This window comes from Corvus kubaryi, unplaced genomic scaffold (assembly GCF_017639235.1).
Source record: "Corvus kubaryi isolate FWS band 111438036 unplaced genomic scaffold, C.kubaryi_AGA036_p1.0 135, whole genome shotgun sequence".
Classification (NCBI taxonomy): domain Eukaryota; kingdom Metazoa; phylum Chordata; class Aves; order Passeriformes; family Corvidae; genus Corvus; species Corvus kubaryi.
In genome coordinates this window covers 5025600-5046915 of record NW_024580669.1, presented here as the reverse complement: position 1 = coordinate 5046915, position 21316 = coordinate 5025600, and the positions used below count along the sequence as shown (strand labels likewise).

The following is a 21316-nucleotide window of genomic DNA, read 5'->3' as shown; positions in this document are numbered from 1 at the left end:
GAAGCAGAGCCATTATTTGAAAAGCATCTTATTTTTGAGATTAATATGTTAATGGCTAAAATTATGACCCCACACTGAGCTGAGTACAAACAGATGTCTCTGCTGAGCATGCTGCAGGATCAGGGCCCAGGTTGCCTTTTGGAAATTGGCCTCTGTGCTCTGGGAACTATTACTTCTTTCATTACCTCTGTGTTAAATGAGGTCGGTAAGTGTGTTAGATTCTTTTTTTAATGAAAACCTGATGCAGCATATTTGGAAAAGAAGTTTATTCTGTGATTCATCTGGCATAGTTATAGTTTTAAATGTCAGAAGGTAGGATGAGGAGTCATCCCTTTGTAGTTGTAGGGAAATGAATTGTGTGAGATGTGCACACCTGTCTTAACAGGTGAACAACAGCATTGAGTGCTTTCTCTTTCAACTTGCTCCATGTGGAAAACATGTTGCCTTGCAGGTCCTAGGAATTTCTAATGTTCCAAATTTTTTTATTATTATTTTTTTATTTATTTTTTAATAAGACTGATCAGCAGAGAAACTGATCCCGTTGCTCTGGGGTAGGAGAGGCCGGCAGTCTGTGGGAGAGAGCCATGTCTGTTCGGGAGTCGTTTAACCCGGAAAGTTACGAACTGGACAAGAGCTTCCGTCTGACCCGATTCACTGAACTGAAAGGCACAGGCTGCAAAGTGCCACAGGATGTCTTACAGAAACTGCTCGAATCTCTACAAGAAAACCATTTTCAGGAAGATGAACAATTCTTGGGGGCAGTTATGCCCAGGTTGGGTAAGTAGTTGCTGCTCTGGACATTGGTGGTCTTTCTGCTTGGTTTGCTTAGTGGCACAATCACATTTGTAGTTTGTTTAACCAGTTTGAAAATTGTATGTTGTATAATGCATGCACAGCATCCAGAAAGCTGAAGAATGAATCTCATGCTGTCATTTGTTGGCATCTGGGATACAAGAATATTATTTTAATTATTTAACATCCTGCAGTGCACTCAACTACAAAGGCAAAACACTCAGGAACGGCCATTGTGATGGGCACATCCTTAGGTGTTAGTTTGCTCCTCCCTTTCCCCAGTAGATGCTGTGCAAACAGAAGTCCTGTCAGTTGATTTCTCAGTTAATTTCTAGACTTCTATGTTCATGCATTGCATTTGGAATTTGATGCAATGGATGAATGAATTTTATGCTATTAGATGACTCCCAGGTGAATTTCCCCTCTCCCTCCCCTTCCCTCTGTTCCTGGGTCACAGAAAATGAGCAAGAGAAGTTCCTTGCTTCAGCTGACTGGGAGTGAATTGTTTCACAATTGTCATTATTCCTTTGAGTCCTTTCATTGTTCCCCACTCTAACTCTTTTGCTCACCTGTAGAAGCTGCCTGGGAAAGGCTGCCTTTCCAAGACCTCTGTGTTCTTGCCAGCTTCACTTTCTCTTTGATATTTGCACAATGATGCAAGCAATAAGGGAAAACAACCTGCACAAGCCACCTACATGGGGAACAGGGCAAATGTAGGTATTTTGATACCAGCTACTGTACCTAATATTGATATAGATAAATTAATGTAGATAATGTACTTAATGACACTTTTAATTCTGTTTGTCTATTTACTCAGCCCTGCATATTCAATCTCTTTGCAGTGCAGAATGGTTTTTTTTCCTCTCAATTTAGGAGTATCAATGGAGCATTTATTCTGAAGTTATTTCATTATCAATTTAGTGTCCAATAATCTCATTTAAAATTATATAAACATTGCTAATTGTCTATTAGCAACCTAACAGGTTGCAACCCATTATTCTGGTAGAGATTGAATATAATGAGAGATTAGTAAGGCACCCATGTTCTTGCTTAAACAATGGGGATCTTTGTATGAAATATCTGAGCAGCAATTGTGTATGAAGCTGGGGTGACACTATAATTTAATATTCCCTGATGGAGGACACTTCCATCTTTTTTCATCCCCAAATTGCTATTTATATGTATTTTTCTAAATTAAATAAGCTGTTCACAGCAGCATTTCAATTTGGCAATTTTCTAAAATCAGCAATAATTTGGTTTAAATTTTTCTTTCTCTTACAAACTTACAGGCTGTAAACAATAATGGTACTGCTAGTAGATTTTTCTTTTACAGCTATATAAAAAGGTCTAAAAGTAGACTTATGCCATCAGTTTGTAGGTGTGATACTATGTAACAGAAAATCTGCTAGTAATAGAAGGTGAAGAGTTCAGGTCTCTTCTAAAATATGCTTTTGTGATGAGTATCGCTTCCGCAAATGTGTCTTTGGATAAGTTTGGTGTGATTTGCCTTTGATATCTCGTGCTTAAAAGGTATAGACAGGTAACTTTGCCACCTGTGCCTAGGCATCATGCTTTTGAAATGCAGTCAGAGGGAGGCTGCCGGCAGCAGGCCCAAGCTCTTCCCTTTTTAGTTCTGCAATGGATGTTACCCAGAGCAAACTTAAATATGGCTGTAAGTAAGAAACTGCAAATCTTATGTTTATCCTCAGAGCTGTTATGGACCTGAAATCAGTCACAGCTCCGAACAAATTCACTTGTTATTCAGACCTGTTTTGGTGGAACATTAACGCAGCCTCAGAAGGACCATCATCATAGCCCCTTGGCCTGTCTGTCAAGCAGCGCTTTTGATGAAATTGTGGAAAAATGCCCAAGTGAAGTTGGTCTTGCAACATTATGGCATGAGTAGGTGAACTGAGGGCAAAACAGCTTCTGGACCTGGGCCACATCCATGACTGCTTATGTGTCCTTCCCTGGAGGCACTGGACATCAGGCATAGTGGCTTGGGAGCTTCTGTGGAGATTGAACAGCCCTAAATTACTGCTTGGGAGCTCGTCAGTGTCTGTTCTCTTCCAAGGCAAGATCTCCTGCCTCTCCAGGCAGGAGAAGCAAGAGCCTCTCCACCTATATACCAATTGCCTGGCAGACCTCTGTCCCTCAGATGACAGCAGCTTGCTCCATCCTTGTACAGAACACTGCTAAACACTGGCTTGTAGCTCTTGCTAGGGTAGTGTGTTTCATTAATACATGGGGACAGGTTCCTATCTGACATCCGCTCCCTAAAAATGGGCTGTTTTGAAGACTCTTGCCCTGTGGAGCATGCAGAGTAATTCCAGGCAGCTTGCTGCCAGCCCAGGAAGGAGGTAAGCTTCCTGCCATTGCTGCAAGGCACAAGGTTATCCATAGAGAGAAGTGTGGCTGAGCCAGCATGTTGTGATTTGTCACCTGCCCCTTTGGTGTGGGCTCTTCCATCATGGCAAATACTGGGAGGTTCTCGTATCGCTTGTTCTATTTGAAATATCCACTGTCAGGGAAAAGGTTGTGCTCAGTTGTGGTTTTCTCCAAGGAGTTCTGTGTCTGTCAGGTGGTCTGCAACCTTCCAGCTTTGCAAGGCAAGGTTAACGCAGTTGCAAAAGCTCCGGGTGGGTGAACCATCTTTCACCAAGGGCCTGGCCTGTGACTTGTGGAGTTCTTGTTCCTTCTGAAGTGAGGGAATGTCCTTTATGAGATGCTGTGTCCTTTCACAACTGTCACTGTGTTTTGTTTCGTGTCCTTTCACAACTGTCACTGTGTTTTTGAGATCGGAGTGACAGGAAAACCTATTTGCTTTTGACAATATCAATGTACTTAGTTCCTCTTAACTTTAAATGTACTTACATAAAAGCACAGATGTTCTTGATGTGCTGTTATGCTGCTGCAAAATAATAAAGAACATTGTAGTTTAGTTCTTGCCTTCAGCCATTTGCACTTATGTTCAGTTCCAACCAGGAGTTTTCTTTCTTTGCTTTTTTCTCTTACTTGTGCTGTGTGCTTTCTCTGATGAAATAATTTGCCGTGTCTGTTTACGCAATCTTACAAGTTGTATTTCACAGGCATGTTTTATAAGCTGTCTTGTTAAGAGCAACAGATAATTAAGGGCACAGTTACTCGCCTCACTCATGGATTTCTGTCTTTGCAGGAATTGGGATGGACACTTGCGTTATTCCATTAAGACATGGAGGTTTGTCATTAGTCCAGACGACAGATTATATTTATCCTATTGTGGATGACCCTTATATGATGGTAAGTTGGCTAAACTTAGTTCTTGGCTCTGTTGCTGATTTGAGCTTCTTGCCAATCTGATGGCTGTTCTGACCGTTTCTTCTAGATATGCAGTGCTAATTGTGTGATTAATTGCATTCAGAGTCTTTCCTTAATAGACATGTAGAGGGAAAGGCATCATTTCATCCTGGAATCTCCCATGTTGGCCAGGAATGCCGCAGTGCTGCTTTCTATGTAGGTGAAAGCTGGGAGAACTGCCACCTTTAATTCAAATTTCCCTTCATTTCTTGTTCTGTGGGATTTGGTTTGAAGAGCCCAAAAGGGAAAAAAGAGCAGCCTGTAAAGTAGCAGAGAGTAAATTCCACTTACAAGCAGAACCGCACTGTAATTGGCCTTTTCAGAAGTACTGAAATAACCAGGTAACATGTTAGAACTGGAAATACCTAAATGTCAGTAACTGGCAATAGTGCCTGGCAATTTCAGAGTGCCTTGTGAACACCAGCTTTCCTGTGGTGCTACCTCCCCTTGAACATGGACACGTTGAAATGACTGGTTGGAAGGTGTGTGCACTTTGGCCTTGGTTCCTTCTGTGTTCTGTCTCATTTAGTCTGTTTCAGCAGAGATTCCTGCCTGTGTGGGAGTGATCACTATTGACTTGAACAGGTCATGGGAAACAAATGAGCTTTTAAAAAAGACTTAATAAAGCTATAAGGAAATGTTAAATGAAAGGTGCTAGAATTCATGTTTTCTGTGATTTGGATGTGACTCCATTGCTTTTACTGCTGTTGGTGTGTCTGAATGTTTTATGTGCTGCTGTCTGTTTGCCCTGTGAGACCTGTCTGGTAGGTTTTAGACACAGTTTGAGATTGGGACCATCTTTTTTCTTTTTTTTTTATCAACATGTTTGACCAGGTGTTGTGCACATATGTAAGCCTAGCTCCTGTGATTTCTCTTCCAGGAGAGCTCTCTTTCTGCAAACTGAGCAGCCAAAAATCTCAGGCTGGCCTCGAGTATGGAGTTGTTGAGCTCTCCTGTTTTAAGTGGGTTGCTTTAATATCTTGTGGGAACTTGTCAGGGACCAGAGGAAAAAAAAAGTTTCGGAGATCTGTGTTCAAGTTCAGCATCTGAGAAACTCTTTTCTCACCTTATAATAAAAACTTGAGGGACTAACTTGAGTTTTAAAGACTGTGGTGAAGTGAGAGGGTTGCTTTGTTTGGAGACGCCACAGGAGTAAATAGATGGGCCTGTGACCAGGTGACGTTTAGGTCAAGTGTGGTAGGAGTGGAATGTAAATTTGGCCTTAGTCCAGCTTCAGTGGTTGCATCATAGTTACAGTCTGTGCTGTGATGCATGCACCAGCAGCTGTAACCTTGGTGCTGTCTAACTTTCAAGTCCTTCACTTTTCATTCTTGAGGGCATTTATTTTAATCTGGTGGCTGGCCACTTCCTGATGTGTTTATATATGTGTATTTCTTCCTAAGAGCTAACTGAAAATGGGGATTTTGTCACGAGCCTTCTTGCTGATACCACCAATGATGATCCAGCAGGATTACTGCTCCTGGACCCTCTGCTCAGACCTCTCTCTCGAGGGCCAGGGTACCCCAAGGGACAGTATGGATTACCTTTTACTTGTGTGGACCACCATTGGTTAGAGGACAGTCAAATACAGTTTGCCATGGGGTTTATGGATGGTTGCTACAAGCAGAGGAATTGTGAGACTTGGGAATTTTGAGTTGGTGTCCAGGCTGTATAAAGGGGTGTGCTCTGGCCTCCTCTGCTCAAGACAGGCTACTGCTACCCTGCTTCTCCAGCTGCTTCTTTCCCTGGTTTAAGTCCAGGTGTCCCCTGACCATGCCTATTGTTACTACCCTGTTACCAGTATCACTCATGTGCAGTGCACACTCTCCTTCTTGCCCTTCCTCTCAGTTTCCTTACCCAGGCACTTCTACTCTGGTTTTGAGTGGCTGTTTCCCGATTTAGAGCCTCTTCCTTTCTCTCTGCACAGGGTTTACCTGCAGCTCCTCATCTGATCTCTCTTCCTAATTGGAGGAGAGGAAGCAAAGAGGGAAAGCCAAAAGTGCAAATGAACTCCAAGCTGGGTGCTGTGACAGAAGGGATTAGGAAACAGCTGAGGAAGGCAAAACTGCCTGTGGACTCAGCTGAACTTCTGATTTCTGCTTCAGAAAACAGCTTTCTCTCACTCTAGCACTGCCTATTTTAAAACTAAGTTCTGCAGTTATATGCAAAATCATTCTTCTTTCTTTTCCCCTTTCTCCTTCACTTTGGCTTTGTCCTTGAAAACACTTAGTCTGTGTGCAAAATTATCCCTAGGATGTATACCTGTAAAATCCATACCAAGCACAGGATTTATTCAGCTTAAATGGTTTATTAGAAAAGTTACAAGCAATCGCAAAAAGGTTTTTTAATAGGTATCAATCCACTGGGAATAGGGCTGGTACTGGCCTCTGTTGTGGCACTGTGGAGACACCTGTTTGAGTACAGGAGCAGGAGCTGGCTGGTTTGAGAGAGTGCATCTTTCCCCTTCCATCCAGGAACCTGTTTGTTGCTGTTTTAAGGACCTTCACTCAGGATTGGAGATGGGTGTCTGATTCTTCATTCTTTGCCCTTACAAATAGTTCTTAGTATTGCACACAGATCTTTGTGTTTCAGGGGCACTACACAAGCAGGCAGGTGGCCTGCAGCACCTGGCCAGGCTGACTCCTGTTTGTGAGCCCTGTTGTGTTTGTTGATGTTCACAAGCCCTGTGTTGTTCTCTCTGCTCCTTCAGACTTGGGAATTGCACTTCCCTGAATTTGTTTCCATAGTGGTTTTGGCAGCTGGCAAAAGCATTATTAGACTGACCTCTGACTATCAGATGTGTTGTCAGTATGGTTTTAAAAACTTATCTGTTATTCCTAACAGGGCACAAACCAGCAGTTTGCTTGGTAAATACTGAAGATAACAGAGAATGGCTTGATAGTTCCCTTCCACAGAAGGGAAATGGCAGGCATATAGAAATTTAACAGCCAATATCCATCAAACAGTGCAGTATACAACTCACTTTTTTCTTAATAGTTTAAGATTTATATGATTAAAACATATTTCAGTTCCAAATATCAGGGATTCCCCTGATGCCGCTGAAAACTCTTGAATTTATGAAAAACTGTTGTTATATTTATTTGTGACTTGGAGATGTTGTTTCATGTCATCAGCAGGTGAAGTAACTGCCTGAAAATACTACCTTTTTGCAAATTGTATCAAATAAGCAAGTTGTTATTTTTAGCATGGTGGTGTTCCCTTTGAACATAATGAAAAGCACAGATTTAAAATCATAAAGCCAGGTGTTGGTTACCATTCTGCAACTGTAAACCTAAAACAACTTTCATAGAATGCACGGAGTCTTCCAGAGTAACACAACAGCATTTGTCCTATATTTTAAAATACCTTGCTGTCCCTTAGGGCACACCCTGTATGAGGAAGTTCTGCATCTTGATCAGGAAACTTGATGTCTCATTTGTGCTGGATCCATACCTCAGAAACCCTGACTCAGATCCATTAATTTAGTAAAATTAGTGTAACTAACCTCATGTGATGCAAGTGATTGCTTCTCAGTCCTGTCAGCTTCCTGACTTCTTAGACAGACAGCAGCAGACAAACAGTTTTGTCTCTTGTATAAGTTTTGTTAGTGGAGATACTTACACACACAACAGTCAGTAAAATTGTTGGTACTGTAGCAAAATTCAGCCTGATCTTGTCACCTGAAAAGTGACAGATAGATACATCTCTCTCACTATGTGAGCAGTGGGGGCACACAGCTTCCCTCAGTGGTGGCAAATCCAGTTCGTGGGAGCCCTGAGCTCCTTCATTCCCTGCACATGCTGTCATCCCCAGGCAGCAAAGGAAGCACCCCAGTGTGGGTGTGTGCTGGCAGCACAGCCATATCCTCTGGGAAGAGGAGTTCTCCTAAAAACTGAGGAGTGCAGACATGGCCTCCAGAGTAGTGCAGGGAACAAACATCTTTCTCATCAAGGACCTGTCTCTTGCATATTCCGATGCAGAAGAGTTACAGCAATATGTTCTTTTTGGATTAGCTTCCTAGCAGTTGTGAATTCTATGCTATGGCCATCTCCATCAGGATGTACAGTTTTGTGCTGGAATAAAGTTAATAACAACATACCACATTAAGTAAACAGAGCTTGTTATCAAAGAAAAGACTGTTGATCTTAACTTCAGCCTCTCAGACTGGGCATTCAGTCTTAACTCTGGGATTCCTATGGAGTCAGTGGGGAGAGTGTGTTGACCAAGAGAGCTGGGATGAATTCTCTCCATAGCTGTAAAAGGAAGGATACCTGCACTTCTGCATGGGCACATAGCACAGAATGGACCATGCCACGTCTCTGGCTGAGTTTCTTAATGCTGTGGAGTAAGAAGCTGTGTCAGAGTGCAAACACATACTGGAAGCTTTGTTTAAACATTCACCAACAGTCCTGCAGATTTTTTTTCTTGCCTCTCTTTGTTTTTCAGGGACGGATAGCATGTGCCAATGTCCTAAGTGACCTTTATGCCATGGGGGTCACAGAATGCGACAACATGTTGATGCTTCTTGGAATCAGCAATAAAATGACAGATAGGGTAAGATTTTTGGCACTTTATCTTGAAGGAAGACTTAAGCAGTGAAATGTGCTCAGAATGTATTTACCTTTAGTGTATTGTCTTCTCAAAGTTTGAAGCCATTTAAGGAAGAGATGGTCTTATTGAATGGCTCAGTTCATAGTATGGAATTAGCCTCATGAACATTCTGAGGTCATGTGCTAACACTTCAGTTTTCTGTGGCATTGTAATCTGCTGCCTTCATCCTCACCAAAAGGGGTCCCTCCTTCTGTCAAAGGCCAGCATTTGATTGCCAATTCATGTATCAATCTGGATAGATAATTATGGGTTGGTTTTGCTTTCTTTTTATTATTTTTATATTTCTTTTTATTCTTTCTTTTCTTTTTTTTTTTTTTTTGTGGAAGTGGCCAGCATGTATGGTTGTTTTGCAGTAGCAAAAAAGGGATGTTATTCTTAGAAGGATGTAAGCTGAAACTTTGATGGTTGATGGAACCCAAGTGCATCTTGATTAAATGTTGCCTTTTAGCACTGCACTGCTGTGGCTGTACCTGGTTACAGCAGCAGGATAGTTGTTCTGAGTTTCCAGAACTCTGATTACTCTTATATGACCTTTTGAAGAATGTTGCTTCGGTGTAAGAGTGTCTTTGCACCTCTTCTACACAGAGCTGTAAAACCTTAACTTTATGGGTTAACATGCAGTTTTCAGGAGGCCAGACTCTTCCTAAGGGTTGCTTTTCTGTCACGAACTATTTGCCATGAGGGCATTTGGTTGGAGTGGTTAAAGCCCTGGACCACTCTTGCAATGACTAGCACTGCTGTGTATGGAACTCTGACTTCTGTTTTGATCTCTAGGAAAGAGACAAAGTGATGCCTCTAATTATCCAGGGTTTCAAAGATGCAGCAGAAGAGGCAGGAACATCTGTTACTGGTGGCCAAACAGTGTTAAATCCCTGGATTGTTTTAGGAGGAGTGGCCACAACAGTCTGTCAGCCTAATGAATTTATAATGTAAGTTAAATCACTGAACAATCAAAGGCACTGGTCTGAGGGATACAGTAGAAATCTGTTAAGCACTGTGTTGTGATCTTGTGGTGTGTCTCCTGATGAATAAAGCAGTACCTACTCCTGCTTGCGTTTGTCCTTAGCACTTTGTACATATTTGCTTTTTTTAAATAGGATGTCCTTTTACTTCTCCCCACGCCCCAGTACTTTTTGATCCCACTCTCCTTTTGACAGGAGAATTAAGCTTCTAATCTTTAAAGGTAGTGGAGACTGTTTTGAACATAATTTTCTGCCACACTTATACATGCCTTTCTAAACCATGTCCCAATTACCCTGTTAATGGCTGTAGAGAACTACAGAACTGCTGTCTTTAGAGCATTCTGTCCATTTGACAGTAGCTGATATTGAATGTCCCACTGTGGCATGTTACTCTGTACAAATGAATTTGAGCATGATCTTAATGCTGGATATCTTATGCCCTGGATAAAAAAGGTCAATTTTTTCCCTTATCATCTCAAAAAATTGAAAGAAGATATGTAATTTGGTGTGTGTGTGACTGCAAGCATTGTTTTTTTTCCAAGAAAGAAGGATTAGCACTTTTAAAACAAGTTTGCAGTATATTCATCAATAATATTGCATGGCAATGAATCCCAAAGGGTAATTCTGCAATTAGTCAGTTTTTTAACTGTGCAATAAGATGCATGGGTCTGTGAAAATCTAATTATCAGCACTTATTCCTAATAACGTGTTTGAATCTTGCTATATAATTAATATATGAATTCTTTGTTTCCAGGCCAGACAACGCAGTGCCAGGAGATGTGCTTGTATTAACTAAACCCTTGGGAACACAAGTGGCTGTGGCTGTCCACCAGTGGCTAGATATTGTGAGTACACTGCAAAAAAAAGAAATAGGGAAGAGACATGTTAGTTAAAGATGACCTTCCTCATTCCCTCAACATGACAAAGTTCAGCTCAGATGGGAGTGATCTGTCACCTCTCCTCCTTCCTCCTTCATATGTTCTGCCCTTCCCTGCTTGTGTGCAAAACTCCTTTGGAATCGAGGCAGTTTACAGTTTTGTGCTTAGTGAGTCCATCTTAGTTGCACCTAATTCTTAGTTATTTCTCAGGCAGTGCTGTAATAACCAAAATTGTTTACTAACAGAACAACAGACTATCACCCTGGGCAACATTATGCCCTATTCCACCTGCCAAAGTAATTGGCAACGCTCATTAATGGCAATTAGGCCAAGAATGCTCTCTCTGTGTTCTTGGGCTTTCTGCTTGTGTACATGGAAGTTTATCTGCGTTTCACATGTATTGCCCTGTGCATTCAGTAAGAATATTTCTAGCAGCATTATGGATGTAGACATACTTCCATCTGTTACTTCAGGCAAAAATGTAACTACTGAACTGAAAAGTGACTGCAAAATTGGCATCTGCTTATGTTGTCTGGCTCCCAGTACGTGTCTTCTGAATTATAACTGCTCAGTTTATACTCTAAAAAGATGCATCTTTTCTACTTTTGGGACTCCTGAGCCAATAGACTGGCAGAGGAGCGAGCTGGAATCTACTTTGGTTTGGCTGTTGGCCACTGCATTGTCAGATGAATTCTAATTACACAGCTAGTGTTAGCAAAGTGGGAGAGAACCAGTTTAAACCTTCATTGGAGTCTGAAGTGTGAGCAACAAGAGAAAAATATTTTTCTCCTTCTTCATGGGGTCTGGCTGAGCTATTCTGACCTCTTCAGAATCCTGTGTTTTCCACAGATATAAGGATCAGGGCCTCAGATAATCTTGATATGAAAATGAAGTGAAACAACAAGACCCCAATTCCATAGTACGTTTTCTAGCCATAATGTAACTTCTTAACATATCTTCTTGCTGTACTGATAAGCAGACTTGCAAATTAAGGCTATTCTGAATTTCCACATATTTCAAATACTACTAATTTCCTTGACTGTCAAACAAAAACCTTCTGGTCTGAAAAATGAGGACAGCCAGGAAATCAATACTGCTATTATGTGTAAACAGAATATATCTTTGGTTGTGGTAGGAAAATTTCTTAGTAGCTGTGCTACCTTTTCTTAAGCTTTGTGTTGTGAAAGAGTAGGGAAAGTGAAACTAGAATTAATTACCTATCATGAATCCACCTGTAAATCAAATTTTGGTGGGGAAATGGACTTCATATTTAGAAGTGTGTGGGAGAAGGTATAGTATAGCAAGTTTATGCATAGGCAAGAAAGGAAAACTGGAGTGTAGAGATATGTATCCTTCAAGGCATGAAAAGGGGTGCTGTGATGTGCCCCTTCAGAGAGGGTTTTCTAGCCCTTGCTGTTGTCTACAGACCCTTCCCATTTGGAAATCTAAGCTTGCTTTTATAACCTGTTTGGGAGTTTTTGCAAACTTTTCTGCCTTAATTCCCTGTTGACTAACCCGAGTATCTGATTGCTGTAGTGGAGAGGAATTTGCCTCCCATTTGTATCTTACCTGTGTTTGTGGCTCTTCTACCCTCAGCCTTTAGTTCTGCTTTCACATCATTTGTGATTTCCATTGCCATCATCTGACCAGTTTCCATCCTGTGATCAGCCTCAGAACTGTGTTTTTGAAACCTAAGGCAGAATAAATGCTCAGGGTTTTTTCAGTCATTTCCAGAGTAAGAATAATCACTATTCTGTCATCTCTATAACAGCCACATCTTATTTTTTGACTTGGTCACTCATTTGTGTAAACAAAAATGCTTTTCTTTGATTGGTAGATCCAGTTCAACCTAATCTCAGAAACTCTGGTCCCACTGCCATTGTTCCTTGCTCTTTAACGATTTATTTATTGTGGCTGACCAATCTTTCCCCCTTTTGCCATTTCGGGATTCTCTCTTACACCTGTTGAAGTCAGCACTCACTTAAGACAAGATCCTGCCCCAGTGCAGCATCACCTACCACTTCTTAGTAGTTCTTGCACCTTTTGTTTAGTAAGAAGTTTGTTCTATACATTTACTCTATGGAATGGCAGTGTAGGTATTGTGGCTATTTCAGTTCTCTGTAGTTTTATTTTCATTGTAAAAAAATAAGTTGAATCAGTTTGTAGTGTGGCTTTTAAAAATAAAATAGTTGCTTTGTTTTCATTCTGGATCTGGAATCGCTTCAGCTTCGAATGAAACAATTGCCCTTTATAAAGGTACTGTTTCCTAAATTGTTGTGAAACCCTTCTGGGACAAAGAGCATTTATGGGAATGTGATGAAGAGATGAGTCCATACCAAACACTGGAGAATGGTTGGAAGATGCTGGTATTAAATTGTAAGGGAGGCTTATGAAACCTAATCCTGAGCTAGAGTGATTATATTCTGCCTTAGCATACATTCCTCTGCCCAGGACTGGTGGGTATCAGTGATCTTTCCTGGTCAAAGTGTCCAGGTATGAAATCAAGAACAATCTCTTAAAATCCCAAGAAATTAAAAATCTCAACGTCCAGCAACAAAGTTATTTTAATTTGGCTGTGGGAGTTCAATCCAGACAGTTGCCTTGAAGGAATGCTTTCCCTGGGGTAGTTTATTCCACTCCACTCAGCTGCTGAAAGCAGGATTTGAGGTGCTTAGTGCCTAATAGCTCTTTAAATAAACTTTGCTGGGGTACAGCAGACTAAGGCACACACCTCTGACTGTGGAACATTTTGCCCCTCTTTAACTGAGTTTAAAAAAAAAGGTACATTTTGGATTAAGGGTTGGGGGTTTTTTAAGTGGTCAGGGTGTGCTTTAAAATATACAGCTGAAAATCTAAAAGAAACATCTTTATTTCATCCATTAGCCTGAAAAGTGGAATAAAATCAAACTCGTGGTAACGCAGGAGGATGTAGAACTAGCATACCAGGAAGCAATGATGAATATGGCACGGCTGAACAGGACAGGTAAGAAGAGATGTGTGTGTTGGAGGGGAGGGATTGTGAGTTTTTTTCAATTCCATACTCAATTTAATTTCACTGCCTTGGGGAATTGTGACACAGCCACTTTGTCCCTTTCATTCTGCCCCATCTTTCTGCTGTTCAGTGTTTGTGAAACAAGCAAATTAAAATCAAACGCCCTCTTGTAATTATACAGCAAAAACACAAAGCTGCTGGATATGATTATGACTCATGTGAGTGCTGCAAGTAACATCACAGTGAGTTAGAGGACGTTTAAAAGGGAAATATACTGGATTTGTTCCTTATCTCTCTACACAGAGAAGGCCTGACAGTGATAAACTTAAAAGAATTTGAAATAGAATAAATAAAGGAAAAGCTCTAAACTTATGTAAGCTTCAATTTAAATTTTAATGTTTAAAATTTTTTTACTTTCTTCTAATTCGGTCTTGTACTGTGCTTTCCACAGTGTGGAATATGTATGTGGAATATGCCTACTTTTCTGTTTGTTTGTCTTTTTCCTGTTCCTGTAGTGGGTTTTTTGTTTTGATTTTTTTTCTTTTAATTTGGTAGAGGAAAGGTTCTGCTTTTACCCTAGAAATTTTAATCCATGATTTCCCTTCTTTGTCCAAAGTATCTTTTGGCAGAGTGGGGAATTGAATTAAATGTTTCCTTACTTACTTCTGAGTTGAAGGAATGGGGATAGTTAAATATCTCTTTTCCCCATTTATTCAGTTTTCATTTCTTACGTCATAGCCCTGGTTTTTCATTCTTTGTCAAAGCCTTCCAGGAAAGATAAATGACCATCATTGTCTTATGGAAAAGCACTCAGTCCTGCTCTTCTATTGGGAAGCACCAAAGAAAGGCAAAGCGTTCTTTGTTTTGTTTTTCTCTACTCTTGTCAGACACCTTTAACAACACTTAAGTACTCTTAGCTGGTGCTATAGTCCTGCATGCAGGGGTGCCCTTTGCCCACCCAGGAGCTGCAAATGCACAGGAATTTCATGAATGTATAGGTGGGAAGGCTGGGGCCCTTCCCCCACAGCCGCAGGCTTTGTTCTTCAGCTCTTAAACTTTGAGTGTCCACATCTCAAGTTCTGATGCCACCATTGCAGAGTGGCAGGGGAAGAGGTGTGAGAAGACTGAGCTGTGTCTGGTCCCTGCCTTTAGTGAAGCAAAGCTGAGCTCAGAACCTCCCTGGCCTCAGCTCTGGGAAGTTTGGATCTGAAGCAAATCCCTGTTTCTTAGACTGCCAATATAAATGAGTAGCACATGGCTAATAGACCATGCTCATAAATTCAACTTCCATGACGGATTTTCAGCATGATTTAATGTCTTAAATACAAATGGAATTTTTTAAGTGTTACGTGCACTATTGGTGAATTCCAGTTCTCTTCAAGCACAATTTTATTTATTTTATTAATTTAACCCAACCTGGTTTGCATTAAAGGTATGCAACTTCATTCAGACTGTGCACAATATTGTTGAAGCATTTTCCTGATAATTCAGTATTTTCTGATTTGGTGGTTTTTTTCCCCCTCCCTCTCTTGTAGCTGCTGGACTCATGCACACTTTCAATGCACATGCAGCTACAGACATCACAGGATTCGGGATCCTGGGGCATGCACAAAACCTTGCCAAGCAGCAGCGAAACGAGGTGTCCTTTGTTATTCACAACCTCCCCGTCCTGGCTAAGATGGCTGCTGTCAGTAAGGCCTGTGGCAACATGTTCGGCCTCATGCATGGGACTTGTCCAGAGACTTCAGGTAGGTGACAGCTGTGCCACCCTCTTCTTTCCCTACACCTGCACCTCAGAATTCCATTTCAAACCTATAAATCGCGTGCTGTGCGTTTAGAGTCACAGTTGGTTTGGCACCTGGCCAGGCTAATGAGCAGCAGCCACACAGCTGTTCACAACTGACTCCTTCAGCCTGACTTCCAAACCACCATCCTGTCCTGAATGCCTTCCACTCCCCAATGGAACACTGTTACAGAAACCCTGCAACCCTCCAGTTTGCAGTTAGTGATGATTCTGAATTCTTTTGAAGCCTAATTTTTCTCTGTTAACTGCAGAACAGTGAATATCTGGAAATTCCACCACATCTGGCACTGTTTTCTCAAAAGCAAAGCCACTGGCAGTAGTTTTGCCTGACAAAGGATGGTGTTTGGTTTGTCACTGCAAAATATAGTGTTGGGTGGGCCAGTGTTGGCAACTGAGGCCTTCTCTGTCCCCAGCATACAGATATCCAAGAATACAGCTTACAGCTTTTCTCCCTTTTATGATATCTGACTTTAAGGGACCATACGAGCAGCAAAAAAATAAATATTGTTTTCTGACCCATTTATTACTTCAATAAAGTTGCCATTTGCAGTGACAGTGAGTACAACAGACTGTACTGAAAACTTGGCTGTGGACAAAAACATTTACAGAGTCATCAGGTGATGAGAACTTCTGATGGTTTTTAAGTTGCCTTATTAAGAGTAGGCTCTTCTCTGATGAGCATGATCACTGTCTTCTGCTGGAATTCTTTCTACTTCACTTTCCCCTTGAATCTTCTATCCTGTTCCATTTTGTTTTTTCTAATTTAGTCTGACTTTTCTTTCTCTTTGGGAAATGGAGAGATGTAGCAACAAATCCGTCTTTTCCTCTTATCTCATTTCCCTGCCATCTTCCGGCTCTCCAGAAGTATTATCCAAGTTCTCTGCAGTTCACAATAGAGGGGGCCCCTTGAAGCAAAACAGTCCGAAGATCCAGAAAAAAGCATCACAGTGAGAGCCATATGCTTTTCCCCTAGTGAATACATAACTTACACTGATGTGCTGAGTTGTTCCTTGGCCATCTGTACTTGAGCAGACACTCTGTCCTTCAGAGACTGTGTGGCTCAGACGATGTGTAACCGGATATGGGATGTGAACCCTTTCCAAGTCCAGAGTCAGTCAGAAGGGAGCAGAAATATCTGGTGGTAGCTTGGCAAGCTGTGTCAATAAGGTTGGTAGCACCAGTCAGATTCTTACTACCCAGGAGCCCACATAGCTGGAGTGCCAGTAGCATTTATTATTTGGAAAAAGCCCAAAAAATAGCATGACATGGAGCTGGAAGTGCAAGGTGCTGTTCCAGGTGAGTGGCTGTAGCAGAGGTTTGGATAGCAGTTGGTGTGGGAATGGTTTAGCTGCAAACTGAGTGCCTATGTCTTCAGAGCTGCCCATCCTGCGCCCTGGGGTATACCCAGTTCTCTTTTCACTGAAGGAATGTAAAATGGTGCAGATGGATGCATTGCTGGGAAGTGGGAAGTGCTTGACTTCTCAGTCCCAAAAGAGATTCTGAGCAAGAGGTCTCTGAAATGCTGAGCAGCTTGTGTTGGGCAGAGATGGATGATAATGGGAAAAACAGTGAGACAGATCTGGTAGGTGGTGAACTGTGAGTGCCTCAAAACACCCTGGCTGATTTGATCACAGCATTGTGTTTCTCGCATTAGAGGTGGCCACAGGGATTTGTCAAAGGACAGTGTCTGCCAGATATCCAAAAGATCCATAGCCATGTGTACACACTGACTGGGCTCTGGCTTTGGGCTTGCACTGCAGGGCCTGGTGTGTCAGCAGTGCGCGCTGGGCAGGCTGCGCTGGCACAGCTCCTTAGCACTCACACCAGGCTGTTTGCACACCTCCTGTCCTGCGCTGTTTGCACACCTCCTGTCCTTATGTGAAGGCCAGGGCCTGCCTTGCTGTGCCTGATACCCAGCTGTGGGGAGGCCTGCTGGGGCTGCTCAGGGCTCTGCTTACTTAACACAGACACTCCTTCTCTATTGACTTAAACTTCTAGACATGCTCTGTCTGTAGCTTCTTCATCTGGGAACAGATGTTTTTCAGCAGAGTGGGCAGGCAGTAAGAAATTTACTGGAAAACTATTTGAATGGATTTTAAGGATATTGTGGAGTTTTTTCCCCATGTGCATTTGCTGGGCACCTGTTGACAAAAGTCAGTGTTGAAAAGATGTATTATGTCATCTGTTCCATCCTTCAGGCACTCTTACTAGTGGTGTAGTCTCCTAAAATTGCACTTCTACATGATTCTGTGCTCTCTTTTAGGGAACTCTGGTAATGGTTTGAGTTGCAGTCAGGCATTCGGTTTCAAAAGAATGAATTGTTAGACTGGCTTCTTGCAGAGATAAGTCACAGAGTTACTCTGTTTGGGACATTAATACATGTGTGTATTTTTCAGTCCTAACTTTTAACACATCTTTGTGTTTTAACACACAATAACTTTTGGATGTCAGATGACTCTTATAGTGTAGTACAGGTATCTTAACTTGGTGTTTGTGGAGATTTGGTGGAAATAGGCAGATAGGTGGAAAAGAAGGGCTGTGTCAGTGCCTGACAAGAGGCAAGGCTAATGATGTCATCCTGTTATAAGTCATTGTGGGAGAAAGCCATTAGCAGGAACAAGGACTTGGTTTTGATCCATGAACTATTTGTATCTCTGCTCTTAATTACAGAGCTTTGTGTCGCCTGCTTTTGAAGTGTTCTCTGTCCACTTCCCTGCTTGAAATATACTTGTTAAAACCAGCAATGTTCAAAGCCTCTTAGCAAAAAATAAACCCCTTTTGTTCTTACAAAGATAAGCCAGGACAGCCACCAAATATCTGTGTCCTTTCAATTCCCAAAAAGCAGAGCAGCTGGGAATGCCAAGAAAACAGACTAGCCTAAAAAACGTGGTGGAGAATCTTAAGGACTTACCCAAAGGGTTAAAGAGAGACTGGTCAGTGTAGCAGAGAAATAACTATAATCCCTGCATACAGGAAGCCTGCTGCTGGTTGAGAGTAGCCCATAGCGTTATTGATCAGACTGGGATGTAGCCAGCAGGTGGGAAGTAATTTTTTCACTGGAAACTGGGATTTTGTACATGTTTTTGATCTTGCCAGAGAGTGATAAAGGGGTAGGTATACAAGTGATACAAAATTGCAGGAAGAGAATGTGTGTGAAAAAAAATGAGTAAAGATTACTTTTCTGCTCTTTCTTATTTCCTTTTTCACCATACTTGCACACCTCTCTTCTGGTTAATTAGCACCTTCTCTGCACTGCCACTTGCAAACCTCTCCCCTGACTCACTTGCACCATAAGTTTCTCTTCAATTGGATTTAGAGCCTTCCATTGGAATGTCACATAATTCCTTTGCAATTGATTTCTCTGTTACATCTGGAGTAGTTACAGGTGCTGTCATTCAAGCTTATGGGTTTTTTGTTGTTGTGTTTGATGGAAATACCTGGATGTTACTTAGAAATGTCAGAGATGTAGGCATTTTCTGGCTGGCACACTTTTCTTCATACAGAATCTAAAAAAATCACTTTCACACTTCCACTTACCCTTTTAATGAACTCCTCATGTTCAGTAGCTGCTTCTTCCTCATAGCCCTAAATGAAAAGTGTCTTTAGTCACCACCGAGGGGACTGTGTGCTTGGAAAAGCAAACATCAAGGTGCCCACGGTGCTGAGGAGTTGTGAGTGGAGGAGGAGGAGGTGGCACCGAGCCCAGGATGGCCTGCTCAGCAGGTGGCCCTTTGCCCCAGGGCTGGCTCAGAGCTGGTGGCAGGACTTGGGAGGATGAGAAAGCTTTGGGTCAAATTACTCTGTAAGAGTAAGTGAGGCTCAGCATGTGCCCAGATTCCGGGCTGTGTGAATCTACTCTCTCCCTGTGTTCTCCAAACATTTTCAATTCACTTGCTAACCTACCTTTTTCAGTGCTCTGGGATTCTAAAAATGGAAGTGCTTTTAGGTTTAACTGCGGAATGGTGAACTTGCTAACTGATTACCTTGCCACTTCTGAAAGCGTTCATTAGTAAATGAAGTATTTTCAATCATGTCTGAGAAAAAAAACTTACAGGAAAGACTAAAAAGGTTAGAAAATTATCAGACAAAGGGGTCACAAGCACTGTCACAGGGAGCACTGGATCAAGCCTGTGTTTCATGTTCTGCCTCTTGCATTCTCAGCAGGGCAGTGGTCCCTGCTTTGATGAATGATTTCATTGCAGGCAACAGGATTACTCACAGAATCAGCTGCCACCAATATGTGGTTACAGGTATCTGCATATGACCTTTATCCAAAACATTTCTGTTTAGAGGCACTCCGCAGTCCTCTGAGGAAGGTTACAATGCTGGTGTTGTTTCAGTATGTCATTTGTTGGCATCAGTACCACGTCCTTTTGCCAACATCTTTTGTGTGTATTTGGCTTCATTTATCTGAAACTAGACACTGCATTCAGGCACAGACATCTTGCTGTAGAGCAAGAGCTCAGACTTCCACTGTGTCTTTTCTTGGAGTCTTTGGAGTTCATCAGACTCCACTGAAGTCACCAAGTGCTTGTCCAAGTAGAGATCTGGCAGACCAAGGCTGAAATGCTTTGCAGTCAGATGTTTTGATGCTCTGCTCTTTTTCTTTGCAGGAGGCCTCCTCATCTGCTTACCACGAGAACAGGCAGCGCGTTTCTGCGCCGAGATCAAGTCCCCAAAATACGGCGAAGGCCACCAGGCGTGGATTATTGGCATTGTAGAGAAGGGCAACCGCACGGCCAGGATTATAGACAAACCCCGGATCATTGAAGTGGCACCACAGGTGGCCACTCAGAACGTGAACCCCACACCCGGTGCCACCTCTTAATAGAGATGAAATAGCTGTTTGTTTTTGAATAGATCTATTCCTTTATCATCCTACAATTTAAAGAACTGTAAAAAGAAAAGAAAACTTGTTGTGTCTGCACATCTGGTGGCCTTAGGTCAGTTTATGAGTGGATACAAATAATAAAATAAAATCCATTGCCTTTTTTTCCTGTTACATTAACTGAAGATGCACCTAATCTTGAGGCAGCTTCTGAGTTGAGAATTATATTGTTATCCAATACTGTTGATTCATTTTGAATCTTTAGACACTTATCTCTTGCCGCATAGGCTCTTTTTAAAGGTGCTTTCACGTAGCACAGACATTACCAGTAGTAGTGTCAAATAGCAGTTTGTGTCCTTTCATTATGTGTGTATTTATCATGAGTCTAATTTTGATGCCTTGAGTGATATTCCAGAAAGGCAATAAATTGACAAGCGACACAGTGGGTTACCCAGTAGTAAGAGGTTGCATGATTGCATTCAATCTTTGATTTTTTTTTTTTTAAGTTTTTTTTTTTTTTAAGTTTTTTTGTAAGGTTTAGTCTTACCAAGAGCATCTACAACCCTGGACATTGCTTGGTAGTGCACTCAGTTTAAACAGCAAGTGCTGACTTTTTGCATGGAAAGCGCTTCAGAGTCGAAGGAGTCATTTTGAATTTCATTATTTGTAGATCTGACAATATTTACTGTATTATCAATGATTGTTTTCTTTATTGATAGTAAGGACAAATAATTTTTTTTTTTTTTGCAACGTGATTGGATGTGCTACAGTGCAACAAAGGTTTTGCAGACCAAAAGGTTACTGTATAATATTCATTTACAATTCACTATATAAATAACTACACAAATAATTTTTAAATATAATCAAACTAAAATAAACCTCTGTTCTGTGGATGGTAGTGTTTAATACATTTTATATTTTGTATAGTGATTACAAGCCTTTTTTGTTTCTTTAAAAATCAGCAGCTGTTTAGTATAATTCTTAGTATTATTTTGTTCTTTGCTCAAATACAATTTTCTGCACGCTTTTGTGATCTGTGTTTAAAACCGACATTGCCAACAATGCAGCTTGAACTTAAGCTTGTTATTCAAAATAAATATTTAATTTTTTTTA

General features: G+C 41.4%; 1 protein-coding gene across 3 annotated transcripts in view; it reads left to right on the top strand.

Moving 5' to 3' along the window:
* The window catches only part of SEPHS1 (selenophosphate synthetase 1), a 24002-nt gene extending 2686 nt beyond the window's left edge, over positions 1-21316 (top strand). For all 3 annotated transcript variants that reach the window (XM_042053182.1, XM_042053174.1, XM_042053192.1), the window contains exons 2-9: positions 516-777; positions 3968-4071; positions 8575-8682; positions 9514-9668; positions 10456-10546; positions 13463-13562; positions 15107-15319; positions 19989-21316. In XM_042053182.1, the coding sequence (XP_041909116.1) occupies positions 585-777; positions 3968-4071; positions 8575-8682; positions 9514-9668; positions 10456-10546; positions 13463-13562; positions 15107-15319; positions 19989-20203 (1179 nt within the window). In that variant the 5' untranslated portion in view covers positions 516-584 and the 3' untranslated portion in view covers positions 20204-21316. The remainder of the gene's footprint in view (positions 1-515; positions 778-3967; positions 4072-8574; positions 8683-9513; positions 9669-10455; positions 10547-13462; positions 13563-15106; positions 15320-19988) is intronic.